The sequence below is a fragment of the Rhineura floridana genome, chromosome 14 (assembly GCF_030035675.1).
Source record: "Rhineura floridana isolate rRhiFlo1 chromosome 14, rRhiFlo1.hap2, whole genome shotgun sequence".
Lineage (NCBI taxonomy): Eukaryota > Metazoa > Chordata > Lepidosauria > Squamata > Rhineuridae > Rhineura > Rhineura floridana.
Window position 1 is genome coordinate 7947452 of NC_084493.1, and position 14590 is coordinate 7962041.

General features: G+C 45.1%; 1 protein-coding gene across 3 annotated transcripts in view; it reads right to left on the reverse strand.

Moving 5' to 3' along the window:
* The window catches only part of ADAMTS17 (ADAM metallopeptidase with thrombospondin type 1 motif 17), a 207083-nt gene that overhangs the window by 115541 nt on the left and 76952 nt on the right, over positions 1-14590 (reverse strand). For all 3 annotated transcript variants that reach the window (XM_061595291.1, XM_061595290.1, XM_061595289.1), the window contains exon 8: positions 4254-4359. In XM_061595291.1, coding sequence (XP_061451275.1) covers positions 4254-4359 — 106 coding nt within the window. The remainder of the gene's footprint in view (positions 1-4253; positions 4360-14590) is intronic.

A 14590-nucleotide genomic window follows, 5' to 3' on the forward strand; every position in this document is an offset into this window, starting at 1 on the left:
GAGTTCAGGCTGAGGGGCACTGCCTGGCCACTCCTATTTGTATGGTACATAAAGTGATAATTGGGGAATAATGCTGTGGATCTTCCAATATGGCACTCTCCAAGCAATTTAACATCTACATGAAACCACTGAGTAAAGACATTTGGAGTCTTGAAATGCGTTGCCATAAGTATGCTGATGACACACAGCTCTCTTTCTCCTTTTCATTCTCAGCAGGTGAGATGGTGGAGGAAGTACTGAATCAGTGCCTGGCTGCAATAATGGCCTGGATGAGGGCCAATAAACTGAAACTCAATCCAGATGAGATGAAGACGCTGTTAGTGGGTGGTTCTTCAGACTGGATGAGTGGTGTTTGACTGGCTCTGGATGGGATTACACACTCTCTGAAGGAACAGATCCATAGGTTGAGGTTTATCCTGGATCCATCACTGTCACTGGAAGCCCAGGTGGCCTCAGTGGCACAGAACAGATTCTACCAGCCTCAGCTGATCACCCAAGTATGCCCCTATCTGGATAAGATAGCTTCAGTGATCTATGCTCAAGTAACCTCCGGTTAGATTACTGTGATATGTTCCACATGAGACTGCCTTTGAAGATGGTTTGGAAATTGCAGCTAGTGCAGAATGCAGTGGCCAGGCTGATAAGGGGGACCAGCCAGAGTGACCAAATAAGACCAATTCTGAACCAACCTATTCATTTCCAGGCCCAGTTCAAAGTGCTGGTTTTAATCTATAAAGCCTTCCTTGGCTTGGGACCCCAATACCTGAAAGAACACTTCTTCTGATATGAACCTACCCAGATCCCAAGATCTTCATCTGAGGCCCTCCTCCAAGTGCCCCCTCTGAGAGAGGCTCAGGGGGCATCGATGAGGGAGAGGGTCTTTTGGGTCATGTCCCCTTGCTTATGGAATGCTCTTCCCACTGAGGCCTCCCCAGTGCCAACTTTACTATATTGTCAGCATGAAGATTCTACTCAACTGTATTCAGTGGCAATTAATTGGTTGATTATTCCTTTTTGATTGCCATCTGCATAGAAGTGGTGTTGCAGATTGTTATGGAATGTTATGGTTTTCGTGTTGTACTGTTAAATGGCCGTGTGTTAACGTTATGTTTTTACACTTGTGTATGTTTTATACCGCTTGCAAGCCATCTTAAGACTGTTTTGTAGGAAGTATCTAAGAAATCTAAACAAAAACGTTTGCAATGTAGACAGGACTTCAGAAGCTGGGAAACTACTAAGCTAGTTTCTTCAAAGTCTTTTGACATGGAACAATGGTTTCTTCACCCTCCAACTCATAGATTAGTGTGTTGTTAAGGCTGAGAATTGACATAGTAGCCTGGCATATGGTTCAAATAAAAACAAGGTTTCCCATCATTCACTTCTGTTGAAACCATTCCCAGTTTGGCTCAGCCGCCTTTCAGTGTCAACGGAAGGGGAACAGGACATTCATTTTCATCTTGTCAAATTTGGTAGGCGTGGAAATATTTCCTGCGCCTGCCCCCAAGCACACCATCAAGAATTGAGAAGGCACGTATGTCTCGTGTACAATTACCAAACACCATCGGGCAGGATCAGTCTCAAAAATATTAAGATTATTATAGGTGGAGTTTGTTTTTAGGTGAAAGGAGGTCTGTGCACCCCATACAGACTTCACCCACTCCTTCTGGTATCCAAAATACATGTTTTTGGAAAAAGTACCTTCTGGAGACAGCGAAGTTTAAGAAAGAAAAAAAAAGATTCCCTTTAACAAACAAATATTTATTATTAAGAGGTAACATGTCATCAGGGCCATCCAAACAGTAAAAGCATTTGCAGATTTGAGGCCAACAATTTAAGGGGGGGAGCTAAAAAAATGTGATTTGATCTTGCTTGTGAGTTTTCCCCCGTCCTTTCCCCTCGTACTTTTTGTAGTATGAAAAAGTATATCAGTTCAAAACAGAATTTCCAGTCATGGACTCTTTTTACTGACCTTCAGCAGAAGTTCATGAACTCAGCCATAGAACTTTCAATGAATGTTCATGGACAATCTGGTCAAGGGGATGGTATTTCTAACCGCATCCCTAAATCCATTGGCTTAGCACACCTAAGGCTGCTTTCAAACAGGGGGCTTTTTGTATCAGTTTTGCGGATTAAAATGGTAGCGTCTCTGCCCCGATTTCTAAAATTCCTTTCACACTTCAGTACCTGTTACGTTAAGGAACCATGGCTTTTTCAGCCGATATACAGTAATATCTCTGCTAAAGGAGTACATGCATTCCTGGACGTTACTTTTTTTAACAGAAACCTTGGTACCAGAGGTAGGAATAACATGGAAAAAATAGGGATAGGTTCCTACACCATAAAAAAGAAGAGCAATTCAACATATTTCAGCAAACTCATTCAGAACTAACAATACACATGTCTGAAGTGAAACAACCAGGTCAGGAAAGACCACTTGAAGGCTTCTTCCAAACTGCATCCAGGGATGCCTGCCTTGCCATTTTTCTTTCATCATGCAGCATCTTGCTATAGCAATCTAAAGCTTTGAGCACAGTTCTCCTTTCTGGACCCTCGATCAGGCAGGCAAGGGGCAGCAGCCATCACCATCCTGTGCTTGCTCTCGCTCTCGCTCTCCCCTCTCTCTCTCTGCCATCCTCCCCTACACTCGAGCAGACATGTCTGCAGTAAACAGTGCTTCCAGGGCACCTGATGCACTGTTTACTGCCTGGAAGCACTGGGTACTGCAGAGGTGCCTGTGTCACCTGGCAAGGAGTGCCATTCCAGCCACGCGTGAGAGAGCTGCCTGCAGCAGCCACAATCCAGTAGACAAGGAGCCACATTCTGACAATGTCAGAGTGTGTGCACGAGACCCATGTCCCCCACCGCAAAAAAGACTTTGTTAAAAGGAGCTTCTTTCCTGGAGGATTTGTTTACTGTGGTATTACTGTACCAGCATTTTGCACAACTGTCTTTCACACAGCTGCAACAAACAATGTCTTGTTTCCGTCCCTCACCTACTATACACAAGCAGATTGCATTTCCCCACTATGTAGGAGGTCTAAGATCTCATCCTGTTGCCATGCAACCCCGCTCCCTGTAGCATCTGACCTTTTTTTAGTTGTATATTCTTATTATTTATTAAATTTATATCCTGCCCTTCCTCCCAGTAGGAGCCCAGGACACAGGAGTGTGTGCCTACGCTGGAATACCGGTACAATTTTTGTCAAATTTGACTTTGGTGAGATCCAGAGACAATCTAGGGAAGTACTAAACACCCTTGGGAAAATTTGCTAGCTTCACTTACATTCTTGCGTTTCTTTGAAAGCTCACTCATGTTTAGCTGAAGAAATACCACCACCCATTCATATCAAAGATGACATTTCAGTAGGAACAGGGGTGTAGTCATCCAGGGTCCTGGGGGGTCTTCGACCCTTTACTTTTAGGGGAGCAGGGTCCCAGCAGGGTTCCTGTGTCTCCAGCATTCTGTGAGCCAATCAGCATGGAAGGGCAGGGTCTTAGCCACTGCTTCCTTGACCTTTCCTACTGATTGGAGCTAATGAGAGTGAAAGGAGGTAAGTCAGCCACTGAGAAGAGTCTTCTCCGCAACGAACACTCTCCCCTTTCATGTTTATTGGCTTCTAGGGATGTCTGTTGTGGGAGAAGGCATTAACAATGATCTCATTCTCAACCCGGCAGCAAAAAAGGGGGAGGGGGCATGACTATGACTAACATGGAGGGACCTTGCACTTCTGAATTTGCCACTACACTACTGAGTAGGAAAGCTGGCTACACTAACAGGAATGATCCATAACCATTATGAACAACACTAATTGAAAACAGAAACAGAAGTGGTAATCTCTGATTCGTCCCATGCCCGGAGTGCTCATTCGTCCCATGTCTGGAACGGAAACCAATCCAGAGAATACAATCAGTATTAGCTGCTGGTGTTTTGGGTGCGCAAATGATACGTAACTGATTACATCCCCCCCACACCCATTTGCACTGTGTTTCCTTTGCACTGAAATTAATGAGGTGGAGTAACGTAGCAACAACATAACTTACATAAGTTATTGTGAAAATTATGTAAATTATGTAATTTTGCCACAATGAATAGTGAGTATAATAGCATAGTTTCTGGTGGTAGACGAACCGCAGCGGAATGGAAACAGTGCTGCATGTGATGATTACAAGATGGGATGGAAAACCATGCCTTCTCCCATCCCTAGTTACAGCACCCTCAGACAATGGCACAAAGCATATTGGTGAGCTCTTACTTGTGTCCCAGTTCATGCGCAATGGTAAACGCCAGGTTCAGCCCATTGTCTTCTGCAAGGACACACTTCCTCTTTGTACTGCAGATACCCCCAAGATAGGCAATCCCTGTGAAAGACAAGGAAGGCTTCCATCAGTGCCAGCAGGAGCAGCTCACCCCTTTCAAAAACACTTCAAAGCAACTTGTCAGAAGAACTAAAATGATGAGCCGTTAAGGGAAGAGCACTGAGCAAGATTACTCCAAAGTACTGTTTGCATCAGAACAGAGACTGAATGCCAAGGAAGGAGGGGCATGCTACTGGTATACAAAATCATGAACAAGCATCAAAAGAGTAAGCAGAGAGAAACTACTTTAAGAGAGGGATGGCTAACCTGCGGTCTTCCAGACGTTGCTGGACTACAAATGTCATCACCCCTGACCATTGGCAATGCTGGCTGGGGCAGATAGGAGTTCAACAACATCTGTAAGGCAGCCACCCTTGAGAACGCAAGGACTTGGGAATCCAATGAAACTGACCAGCAGTAGATTCATGAGAGACAAAAAGGAAGCACCTTCTTGGCACGAGCGTCAACAGCCTTTGCCGCAGGCCACCATGTTTATTACTAGGTTAAGGCTGCAATCCAATACACACTTACCTAGGAGTAAGTCCCATTGACCCCAATAGACATGAGTAGACATGTATTGGGTCGCACTGTTAGTGGCTTTTTTTTAAAGCAGGAGCAAGTTCATGGAGATAGACCTATCAGCAACAATTATCTATGACATCTGGGAATGGAAAATGTGTGTGGAGATACAGTCTAACTACGACTCCTAGATTTTATTACTTTATTTAAAAGCATTTCTATAGTACTCGTAGGGGTGTTGCAGAGCTCGCATTGAAACATTGAACCAGAGGCTTGCAATTGCTTCAGGGTAGGATAGGGAAGTCCCACCACCAAAAGCACTTGTCATGCTCATAAGTGAATGAATGAATCGTTTATTATGGTCTCAGACCAAAGGATTAAAATCAGTGTAAAAAGCCACAAAAATACATATAAAACACAACTGCTGAAAATTACTACAAACCAGATAAATGCAAATTAAGTAGTTCCTTAGTCAGAAGACTGGCAGGATTTTTTTCTAATTTGCATTGTGATTAAAAAAAAAACCTTTGCGACACTTTTGGTAACAGGAGGTGACACATCCCTTAAACAGATCAATACCAAATTTGCACAAATACCCCTAAGGCAAAGCAGTTGGTAGAGGGAAAATCAGCTTCTTTCCGCATTCACTGTACAAATTACAAGATAGTAGAACACGATCAACAGATTCCACTGCACCAGCCCTGCAAAGACATGTCCGTTCACTGACTGGGTATGCTCATATGTGTATACGGTGGAGGCTGCTCCATTGGGGTTAGCGGGGCACTGCCCCCTACCAACCTCGGTCTGCCCTCAGCCAACCCCCACCTGCCTGTCTTCTTACTTAAAACCAGTCCAAGGGGTGGCCCGGGCTGTCAGCTTCCTCCTCCTCCTTCGTCTCAGTGTTGCCCTTGTGGAACTCAACAAGATGAAGGACGGGGTCCAAACAGAATGAGTTCTGCCTGTCATTGCCTCTGGCTCTACCTACTGCTTGGGCTGCCTGCCTTCTGCCCCATCAGCCTCAATGGGCACCAGCCATGACTGTGTGTAAATATTTGGCACAAACACCCAAAACACTTTTGCCAACATGTAGATTGATTGTCAAGTGGCACATAATGTAGGTCTGCATTGACATAGACAGTTTGATATAATTGACAATTTTAGCCCAGTAGTCTGTTGGCCAACAACGGCCAACCAAATTTCTCATGGACGGCCATGGTTAGGAGGCATGCTAGAGCTATCTACCCCCTGCCTCACCTGTTGATAATACCTAGCATCAGGTGGTTGGAAAAAGGATCAGCTCTCTGAATATAAAGGGCAGTACCCAACTTAATTGTTGCACTAGCGGAAGCCAGGGCAAGGATTCCTGCTAGTGCAACAGGACTTAACTGCTCTCCTCCCCAGTGCATACCCTGCACCCTCCCCAAATCTGCTCCAGGGGGTCAGGAGAACTCCCTGAATAGCGTGCAGGGGGAGGAGAGGGGAGATCATTCCATCAAGCAAGCAGAAGTGCTTGCATTGACCAAATGCTCTCCTTAGTGCTACACTGAATACAAACAGTTTGGGTACTGGCTATTATTATAGCAATTGATAAAACTTACTTCTGCATGTTCATCTAGTGCATGATGAAATGGTCATTTCCATTCCAATTTTTGAAAAGAAAGTACCCTTCTACCCTCTGCTTTTGTTATCTCTCTGGGTGCCTGCCAGGGCCAGCGGGTGGCCAGGTTGGGCACTGGCCAACGGCTCCTGCACCTGAGTGGGGCCCCTGCTGCTGGGGCTGGGTGGGTGTTGAATCCGCTCTGTGATCTGCGCTAGCATCAGGTCACAGAACGTGCAACTTAAGACCTGATGCTGGTGTAAATTGCAGAGCGGGAGCCATGCTCCCAGGAAACACCCCCACCGCTGCTGGTGTGAGCTGGCCACACTACTTCCCGTGTTGCTGCACTGCCGCATCAGTGCACTGCACATGCATGCTTACCATCACCCAAGATGGCAACAGGGGTGTCAACACTGCAGGGGCCCATTGCAGTCTGGTGCCGGCTCTGGTACCTCCTTCAGAAAAGGTCTCCTAGGTAACCTTTTGCTGAAAGCACAACCTTCAAAATGCTAGGTAAACCTTTCAGGCATGCTTGGGCAAAACATGCACCCATCTAAAGACTGGTTTCCACTTTAATTAGGACCTTTATAATTCTCAAAGGAAGTAAAGTAAAGCACACAGTCCCTCAATAGCAACTTTAATTATTTCAAGCTTAGTTTCCCCCACCCCCGCCCTAACTAAGAGACAAGAGATCTATTTACTTGCAAGAAATGTTGCTCCCACATGGAGGTGGCCTTTAATAATTAGAGTGAGACAATGGATCCAGCTGCACTATACAAGGGCTATTCTCTTTCCCAACACCCCTCTCCAAATTTTCAAAGCAGGCCATATCTTTGTGAATCAGGACATAAAAGGTAGAAACCATTTTGATTATGTTGGGAAGGCATCCAAGTTTAGTTTATATGGGTTTTGACATAATGGATATTTATTTTCAGAAAGAAGTGAAAGGCTGAGTATACTAAGGTTGTGTTGTTTGCCCTACTAGGGACAGTTTCTAAGCTCATGCCTATTTATACAAAATGTAGTGACTGTATATTTAGGTTTATTAGCAGATGCAGAAATGAAACTAGGTTGTCCATTCTTATGTCATCAGGAGGTAAATTCATGTTTGAGACGCGATCATTCTTATGCACCTTGGGTAATGTCTTAGGGTAAAAGCAGATGTAGACTTTTAGTGTGGTCCCAATGGGGTTTTTTCATCTATGATGTGAATAAAGCTACACAATTTGCCTAATTCATACTAGCATGCTAAATCAAGAGCCGCACCACATCAGAATGAAATAAGCCAACACTCCACATAGCAATGCCCTTTGTTTTAACATGATTCAGGCTTCAGAGACTTTGGGGCATCTTCTTAATAAACTGCCAGTTTTAAGCTCCTCTTAACTGACATGTTAAAAGGGGGACAGACACTTTGCCTTGGTTTGGAAGATGCAGTTGAGTAGAAAATCTTCCAGCTCTTGCCAACAAGCTAACACTTAATTAGCAAACCAAATACCATGCAGAGGCCTCTATGTGACAACTTTCCCTAATGTTAGAAGGCTAGTTTTGCAGTTTCAAATCTACAGTGGGAAAACCTATCATACTGTTATGTGCTAAAAGAAAACAAGTGAATTGCCAGTGATTAAGCAGCTGGTGCAGAGAGATGCCTGAAATTCAAGCTTACATGAAGATTATATGGGTATATGATATGGTTAATTCATTGCATGATCAGGTGTCTGTTAAAACATCTGGAGGACAAAACTGAACATCAGGACTTCTATATGGAAGAATATGATCAGCAAACCCCCCACACACACAAATATGAAAATACACTTGTAAAGTACTCCAAAGAACATATAAAAAGGGACAATGAACAATGCTACAAATAGGGCAATGAACAATAACACTACGGAACAACCAGTTACAGATCTGTTTCAACCAGAAAGTCTTTTTCAAATGTGTCCCAATTAGTCCCAAATTCTTGGGAAAGGTTTTCTCAACAATCTTCCTTGAGGAATGTGTCTGTATCATTCTTCTTGTGCATCAGAGGCTGATAAGAAGTCTTTCAGCTAAGGAGTTTTCTTTTTGTTGAGAGGGTGTTCTCTAAGATGTCGATTGGATTTTTTAAAAAAACAAAAATGGGTCATTCACCCTTTCTTCTCAGGGCAAGACAAACTTTTGCTGTATGTTTCGATATACTGTATTATATATTTCTTTATGGAAGACTAAGAGTGGGGAACCTCTTAATTTGGGCTGAATTAGAGTTGCCAAGAAGTGCAATTTGGCCCATGTAGCTGTTTTTGGCATGAGTGCACTCATGATCATTCCTCGGCAGCAAGGCTTGTATCCAATACAGTTTAAATTCAGCGCTGAACACAAGCCCTGATGCTTTCGGTAGGGATCGGATCCATTTGGGAGCTCACAACCCAGTGGCTTGGCTCAAAGACAATCTATAAGCATCTCCGTCTGAAGAAGAATCTCTCCTCCTTGCCCTACTCTCTAGGAGAGGTAATACCCACATTCTGGTTTCCTCTTTTTCTATTCTACTTGTGTCTTTCCACCATTCTGATTCCCCAAGTGAGCTATTCACACTGCTCCTGTCTGTATTCTAAGTTCCCTCTCTGCCATCTGGAGTCTGTGTTTGGCATTAGAGTCCTCCTGCCTCTTCTGTCCTTAGATTTAACCCCATCATTGCCAATCCAATGTGAACACTGCGTGAGTATTTCTGTGAAAACCTCCATCTTGCTGTATTGTAATAAACACTAAATTCTTTGATTCTAAGGTTTGATCTCTTGATTGATTCCTAATCCCCACCGGTATAATACAAGGGTAATGTGTGCCCTGTTGCACACCGTCACTCTGAATGAAAGGGATGCGTCCAACAAACTTGTTCCATTTGTGCAAGGGCTTCTGCAATGGAACATCCCCTTTCTCTCCTGTCCTGTGGGTCCCCAGTGCCTCTCCTCCAAAGCTGCTCTGGAGAGTTGGGGGAAGCACCATAACATATTTAGGGAGGCAAGGGGGGGTAAAGACAGGGCCGGCTCCAGGCATGTGGGGGCCCTTGGGCATCAGTTTGCTCTGGCCCCCTGGTGGGTGAGTGGGTGTGCGCACACGCATACTCATGCACATGCAGCCCCCCGCACAGCCCCCCTACCTGTCTAGTCTTTACCATTGCCCTTAATGAAGATGGCAGCCGCGGTTTCCCTAAGGGGAATGAAGCCTCCGCTGCCATCTTTGTTGATGGCACACGTGCGTGCTACGCGCACATATCTCTGCCATCAACTAAGATGGCGGCAGCGGCTTCAGTACCTTAGGGAAGCTGCAGCCACCATCTTCATTAAGGGCAATGCTAAAAACACAGCTGACAGGTAAGTGGGGGACATGGGGGGGCGCGGATCATGGAAGGGGAGCGGAGGGCCCCTCAGGGGCCCCTGAGGGGTTCCTTTAGCTCCGGGGCCCTCGGGCCAGTGCCCAACCTGGCCGCCCTTTGGAACTGGCCCTGGGTAGAGAGAAAGGAAGTTCTCTTGTGCAAGTGGAAGTCTTTGCATGAATAGAATGACTTTGCTGGATGCAATCCAAAGGTTTCTCTTGTGCATAGGTGTTTGCCTAACACTGTGTGCCTGAGGACATGCAGCAAACATTTGCTTTAGAGATTTAGGCTGCAATCCAATACACTCTTACCTGGGATTACTGCCTTTAGTGATTAACGTGTTCAAGTGCTATCGAGGGACTGTTGAAAAAGCAGCTTCCTGTCCAAGTAAGCTAAAAGGAATGGGCAGGAGAGGGAGAAGATAAATCAAATCCAGGTATCATTCCCTCTAATAACAAGGTCACTGGGTGACCTTGGGCCAGTCACTGCCTCTCAGCCTCAGAGGGAGGCAATGGCAAACCCCCTCTGAATATCCCTTACCATGAAAACCCTATTCACAGGGTCGCCATAAGTCGGGATCGACTTGAAGGCAGTCCATCATCATCATCAATAACAAATTGGGAGGGCTATTGTTGATTGGTTTGAAAACAACACAGGACCACCCACAACATAATGAAGGATTACCAAGGAAACTCCAGGGTACACAAAAGTACATGCCATTTAAAAATTACCCCCCGTGGGGGGCAAATCTCATACACACAAAGGGGGAAAATGAGGATTGTGCACAAGCAGGTGCACAGCGATGCAGGTCAGTTGTACCCCTTTGGGTTTGTGAAGTGGGAAAATCTCTAGCAGTGAAGGAAGGCAGTCCAAAGCCTGGGCAACACTACCAACAAACATGCGTCATTCTCCTCTACTGGAGTAAGGAGAAAACAGCTAGCACAAAACCCTGGGGAGATCTTTGGAGAGTGAGGAGGAAAATAATCTGGTGGCCACCCAAAACTGCTCCATTCAGAAAAAGACAGGCCCAGGACTGCAGTACAGGCGGGCCCCGCTTATACGGCAGGTTCTGTTCCAGACCCCCTCCGTAAAGTGGAAATCACCGTAAAGTGGAACCCCATTGATTATAATGGGGCGCATCGCGCAAAAATGATGCAAAAATGACACAAAATCACAAAAATCGGCTTTAAAAGGGGGAATTAAAGCCGCCGCATTAGCGGAACGCCGGAAGCGAAGCGCTGGTAAGCGGGGCCCTACTGTACCAGGATTGGATAATGGCTGGAAGATGGCGAACGGAGCAGTAACTGTTTTCTAAGCTCCTGAGCTTTGTTTTAATCCCCCTACGCTCACTACTTTTAATGTTTTTAATGTTTTAATTAATTGAAATTCCATTCTATGAGTTGGTGGGCAGGATTTCCCCCTGCTTTTCTTCAAGGCTGCTTGTTTTTATTGGAATAGATAATGGCTGTACCTTGTACTCTGCCCAGAGAGCCAGTGTGGTGTAGTGGTTAAGGTGCTGGACTATGACCTGGGAGACCAGGGTTCAAATCCCCACACAGCCATGAAGCTCACTGGGTGACCTTGGGCCAGTCACTGCCTCTCAGCCTGTAAACCCCCTCTGAATACCGCTTACCATGAAATCCCTATTCATAGGGTTGCCATAAGTCGGGATCAACTTGAAGGCAGCCCATTTCATTTTGTACTCTGCCCATCTCAGTAGGACCTAGGGAAGTGAGACCAGAAGGGAGGCACAAGTCCCTTCCCTTCCATGTCTTGTTATAGCAGGTTCCACTTGTAGGCATTCCTAAACAAACAGATGTGCTGTCAAGCCACAACTAGGTTTCCAAGCAGCTATCAAGGGCCACCACTATTCTAATCAAAACATTAGAGAAAAGCAACCCATATGCTATGAAATTGATCTAGAGGGTTACTTCACATCAGTAATCATCTAGATGTCAGTTCTTAGATATCAGCCATGACCTGGATTGCCCCCCCACACACATACAAGCGATGATATGTTTAACATCATAGTCTAGCTTGGCCCTTAGAGTTCCATGTCTAGAAGTTTGGAGGACTAATTGGCTTGAAAAGACCGTGATAATGGACCATGTATTTGGCAGCTGAGGCTAAAAAAAAAAAGACTTTAAAAAGTCTTCTCCCTTATAAAGCCATGTTTACATGACATTGAATAAATGGCTCTGTGATGTTCCTGCTTATAGTGTAAATATGGTAAGTGCTGTTTATATAGAAGACATATGGTAAGTGGAGTGAAAGAGGAGGGGGGAGTACATGAGCAGTAGAATGCTGGATGATTGGCTGAGCGTTTGAATGGCTGGGAGTATAAATGGAAGAATGACAGTTGAATCTGGGTGGATGTTGGGAGTGTGGAGAAAGACGTGTTTGAGGGTGGAGGTCAGGAGTGTGGAGAAAGAGGGAGTTGGAGATCTGATTAATAATAAGTCAAGTACAAAACAGGAATAGATGAAACCATACGCTTGTGAAACATTCTAAAACTAATCTTGTTATTTCTGATATTTAATAAATACTTATTTGGTTTACCAAAGGCCTGATCCTTGGCTGGGGGATATACAGACCAGAAGGGAGGGCAAGGTAATTACCAAGGCTGAACAGAAACAGTATCTAATGGTGGCAGCGGTGAAGGGAGGAATAATAATTCAAGTATCCAGAACAACCCAGAGTTGTATGCATGATCTATAAAGATACAAGGGGGTTGGGAACAGCATAAGCACGCAGTCACAAAAGTAACCAGCTAGAGAGAGACTCAGGCAAAGTCTCTGGGAGTATTGGTTATAGGACGTGACTGGTGGTGCTGCCTAGCAGGGGGATCTAGTGAGATCTGTGCTAGAGCGGAGTGAGAAACCATATAAAGGACGGTCCGGACTGGTGGTATCCCTGGTGGTGCCTAGTGAAAGGCAGTAGCCACAAGCAGGTGGGAACCTGACAGGGAGAACCAGGGGAGGACGTCACAGGCTCCAATTAATCAATTCATATATTTAGGCTGAACATGTGCGTGCATGTGCGTGTGGCTACTGGCTTGGTTGGGAACTCATTTTAACAAAGACCGCATTTTCAATCAGTGCGTGCAGGACTGAATCAGTGGGAGAAGCCAAGGTTTGCTGTCCCTTCAATGCTTGATCAGTTCCACATTTTATTTATTTATTACATTTATACTCCACCTTTCTTTCATTATAAAAACCCACAGCAGCTTACATGTGGTTCCCAGGCAGTCTCCTGTCCAGGCACTGACCAGCCCAAGACCTGCTTAGCTTCAGCAAGGTGGTGGCCTCATGTGCCTTCTAACTACAGCCTGGGACCAGCCTTTGCCACTGTGGTATAAGGTTTGCTATATGACATACAGGGTGAGTGAGCACACCAACTTATTTAAAGGGGGGGAGAAACAGAGAGATAATCTTGCTTGATAGAATTCTTGTTTTATAGATGGTTCATGTGATACCTAAGCCAATTCACTCATTTCCAAAACCCATCATGATTTAAAGTTAAAAAACAACCCTGACACGGGCTCATAAGATGCCCAGCCAAGGCAACATCAGTGCTATATTTTCAAGTATTGGCAAGGTTCCTTTAAAAATTACTCCCTTAGGGAAATTGCGTAATTGCAGCATGTAACTTCTGAGCTTGGGTTTGAACATATGATGCTATCTAGACTTGAACAGAAAAACTGCACGCAACTATTAAAAAATGGGTTTATCCCAGTTGTTACATGTAAACCGTTTGCAGCTGCTAACTCTGCTGCCAGCTAAAAGGGGTCTCTGCTTTGGAAGGTCTCTAGAAGAAGACATTTGCAATTTCAGAAAGCAACTCTGACAGCCCAGGAGGACATTACCTAATGGCAGAGGTGATATATCAAATGCTGGAGGATGTAATGCTGTTTCCCCTCAATTATATATCCCCTCAATCAGCTCTGCTAGAAGTTAATTAATAAGCAATTAGCTCTGCTGTTTTGTCAAGGACCGTTCTAATTCTTTGGGGGTGGGGGCAAAAGGCACAAAATAGGTAAAGGAGTCATACATTTCAGCGGACCAGCATATGATCTGTGAATCTGGGCAACCTTTAAAAGACTCATTCACAGACAGGTTTCGCCATGCAAGATCCTCAGAGGACTCTACGGTCCAGTTCACACTGGATTCTGTGGAAGAATCTCCACATGGGTGTAGTAGCTTTCATTTCTGATACTTAACCATAGAGAGGTCCATTTTAGCCTTCTCTCAGTGCGGCTGCATACTCATTCACTCACCTTCTGGTAGGATCTGGCTTTTTGTAGCAGCAGACAAGAACAAGGGGGTCACTGCAACTTCAATTGCACTGGTCATTCTTTGATATCCTTTGCTGCTTCAGGAAACCACTAGGTCAGAGATGGGACTCTCCAGACCAGCCTTTCCCAACCGGGAGGAATCCCAAAGCGATTTAAATGGAATTGGTTCAATCCCAGGACCAATACCAACTAGGATAAATATTTTAGAAGGCTTGTTGAAAGAGGAACGTCTACCCCAGCGTTTCCCAACTAGTGGGCCTCCAGATGTTGTTGGACCACAATTCCCATCTTTCCTGACCATTGGCAATGTTGGCTGAGGCTGATGGGAGTTGTGGTCCAACAACATCTGGAGGCACACTGGTTGGGAAAGGCTGCTCCAGACCATGGGACAAACTTGGCCTTCCAGGCCTCCCCATTTGGCCCACAAGGCCATTTCCTCTGAACCATGTCCACCTGCCCCACGCCTGACATC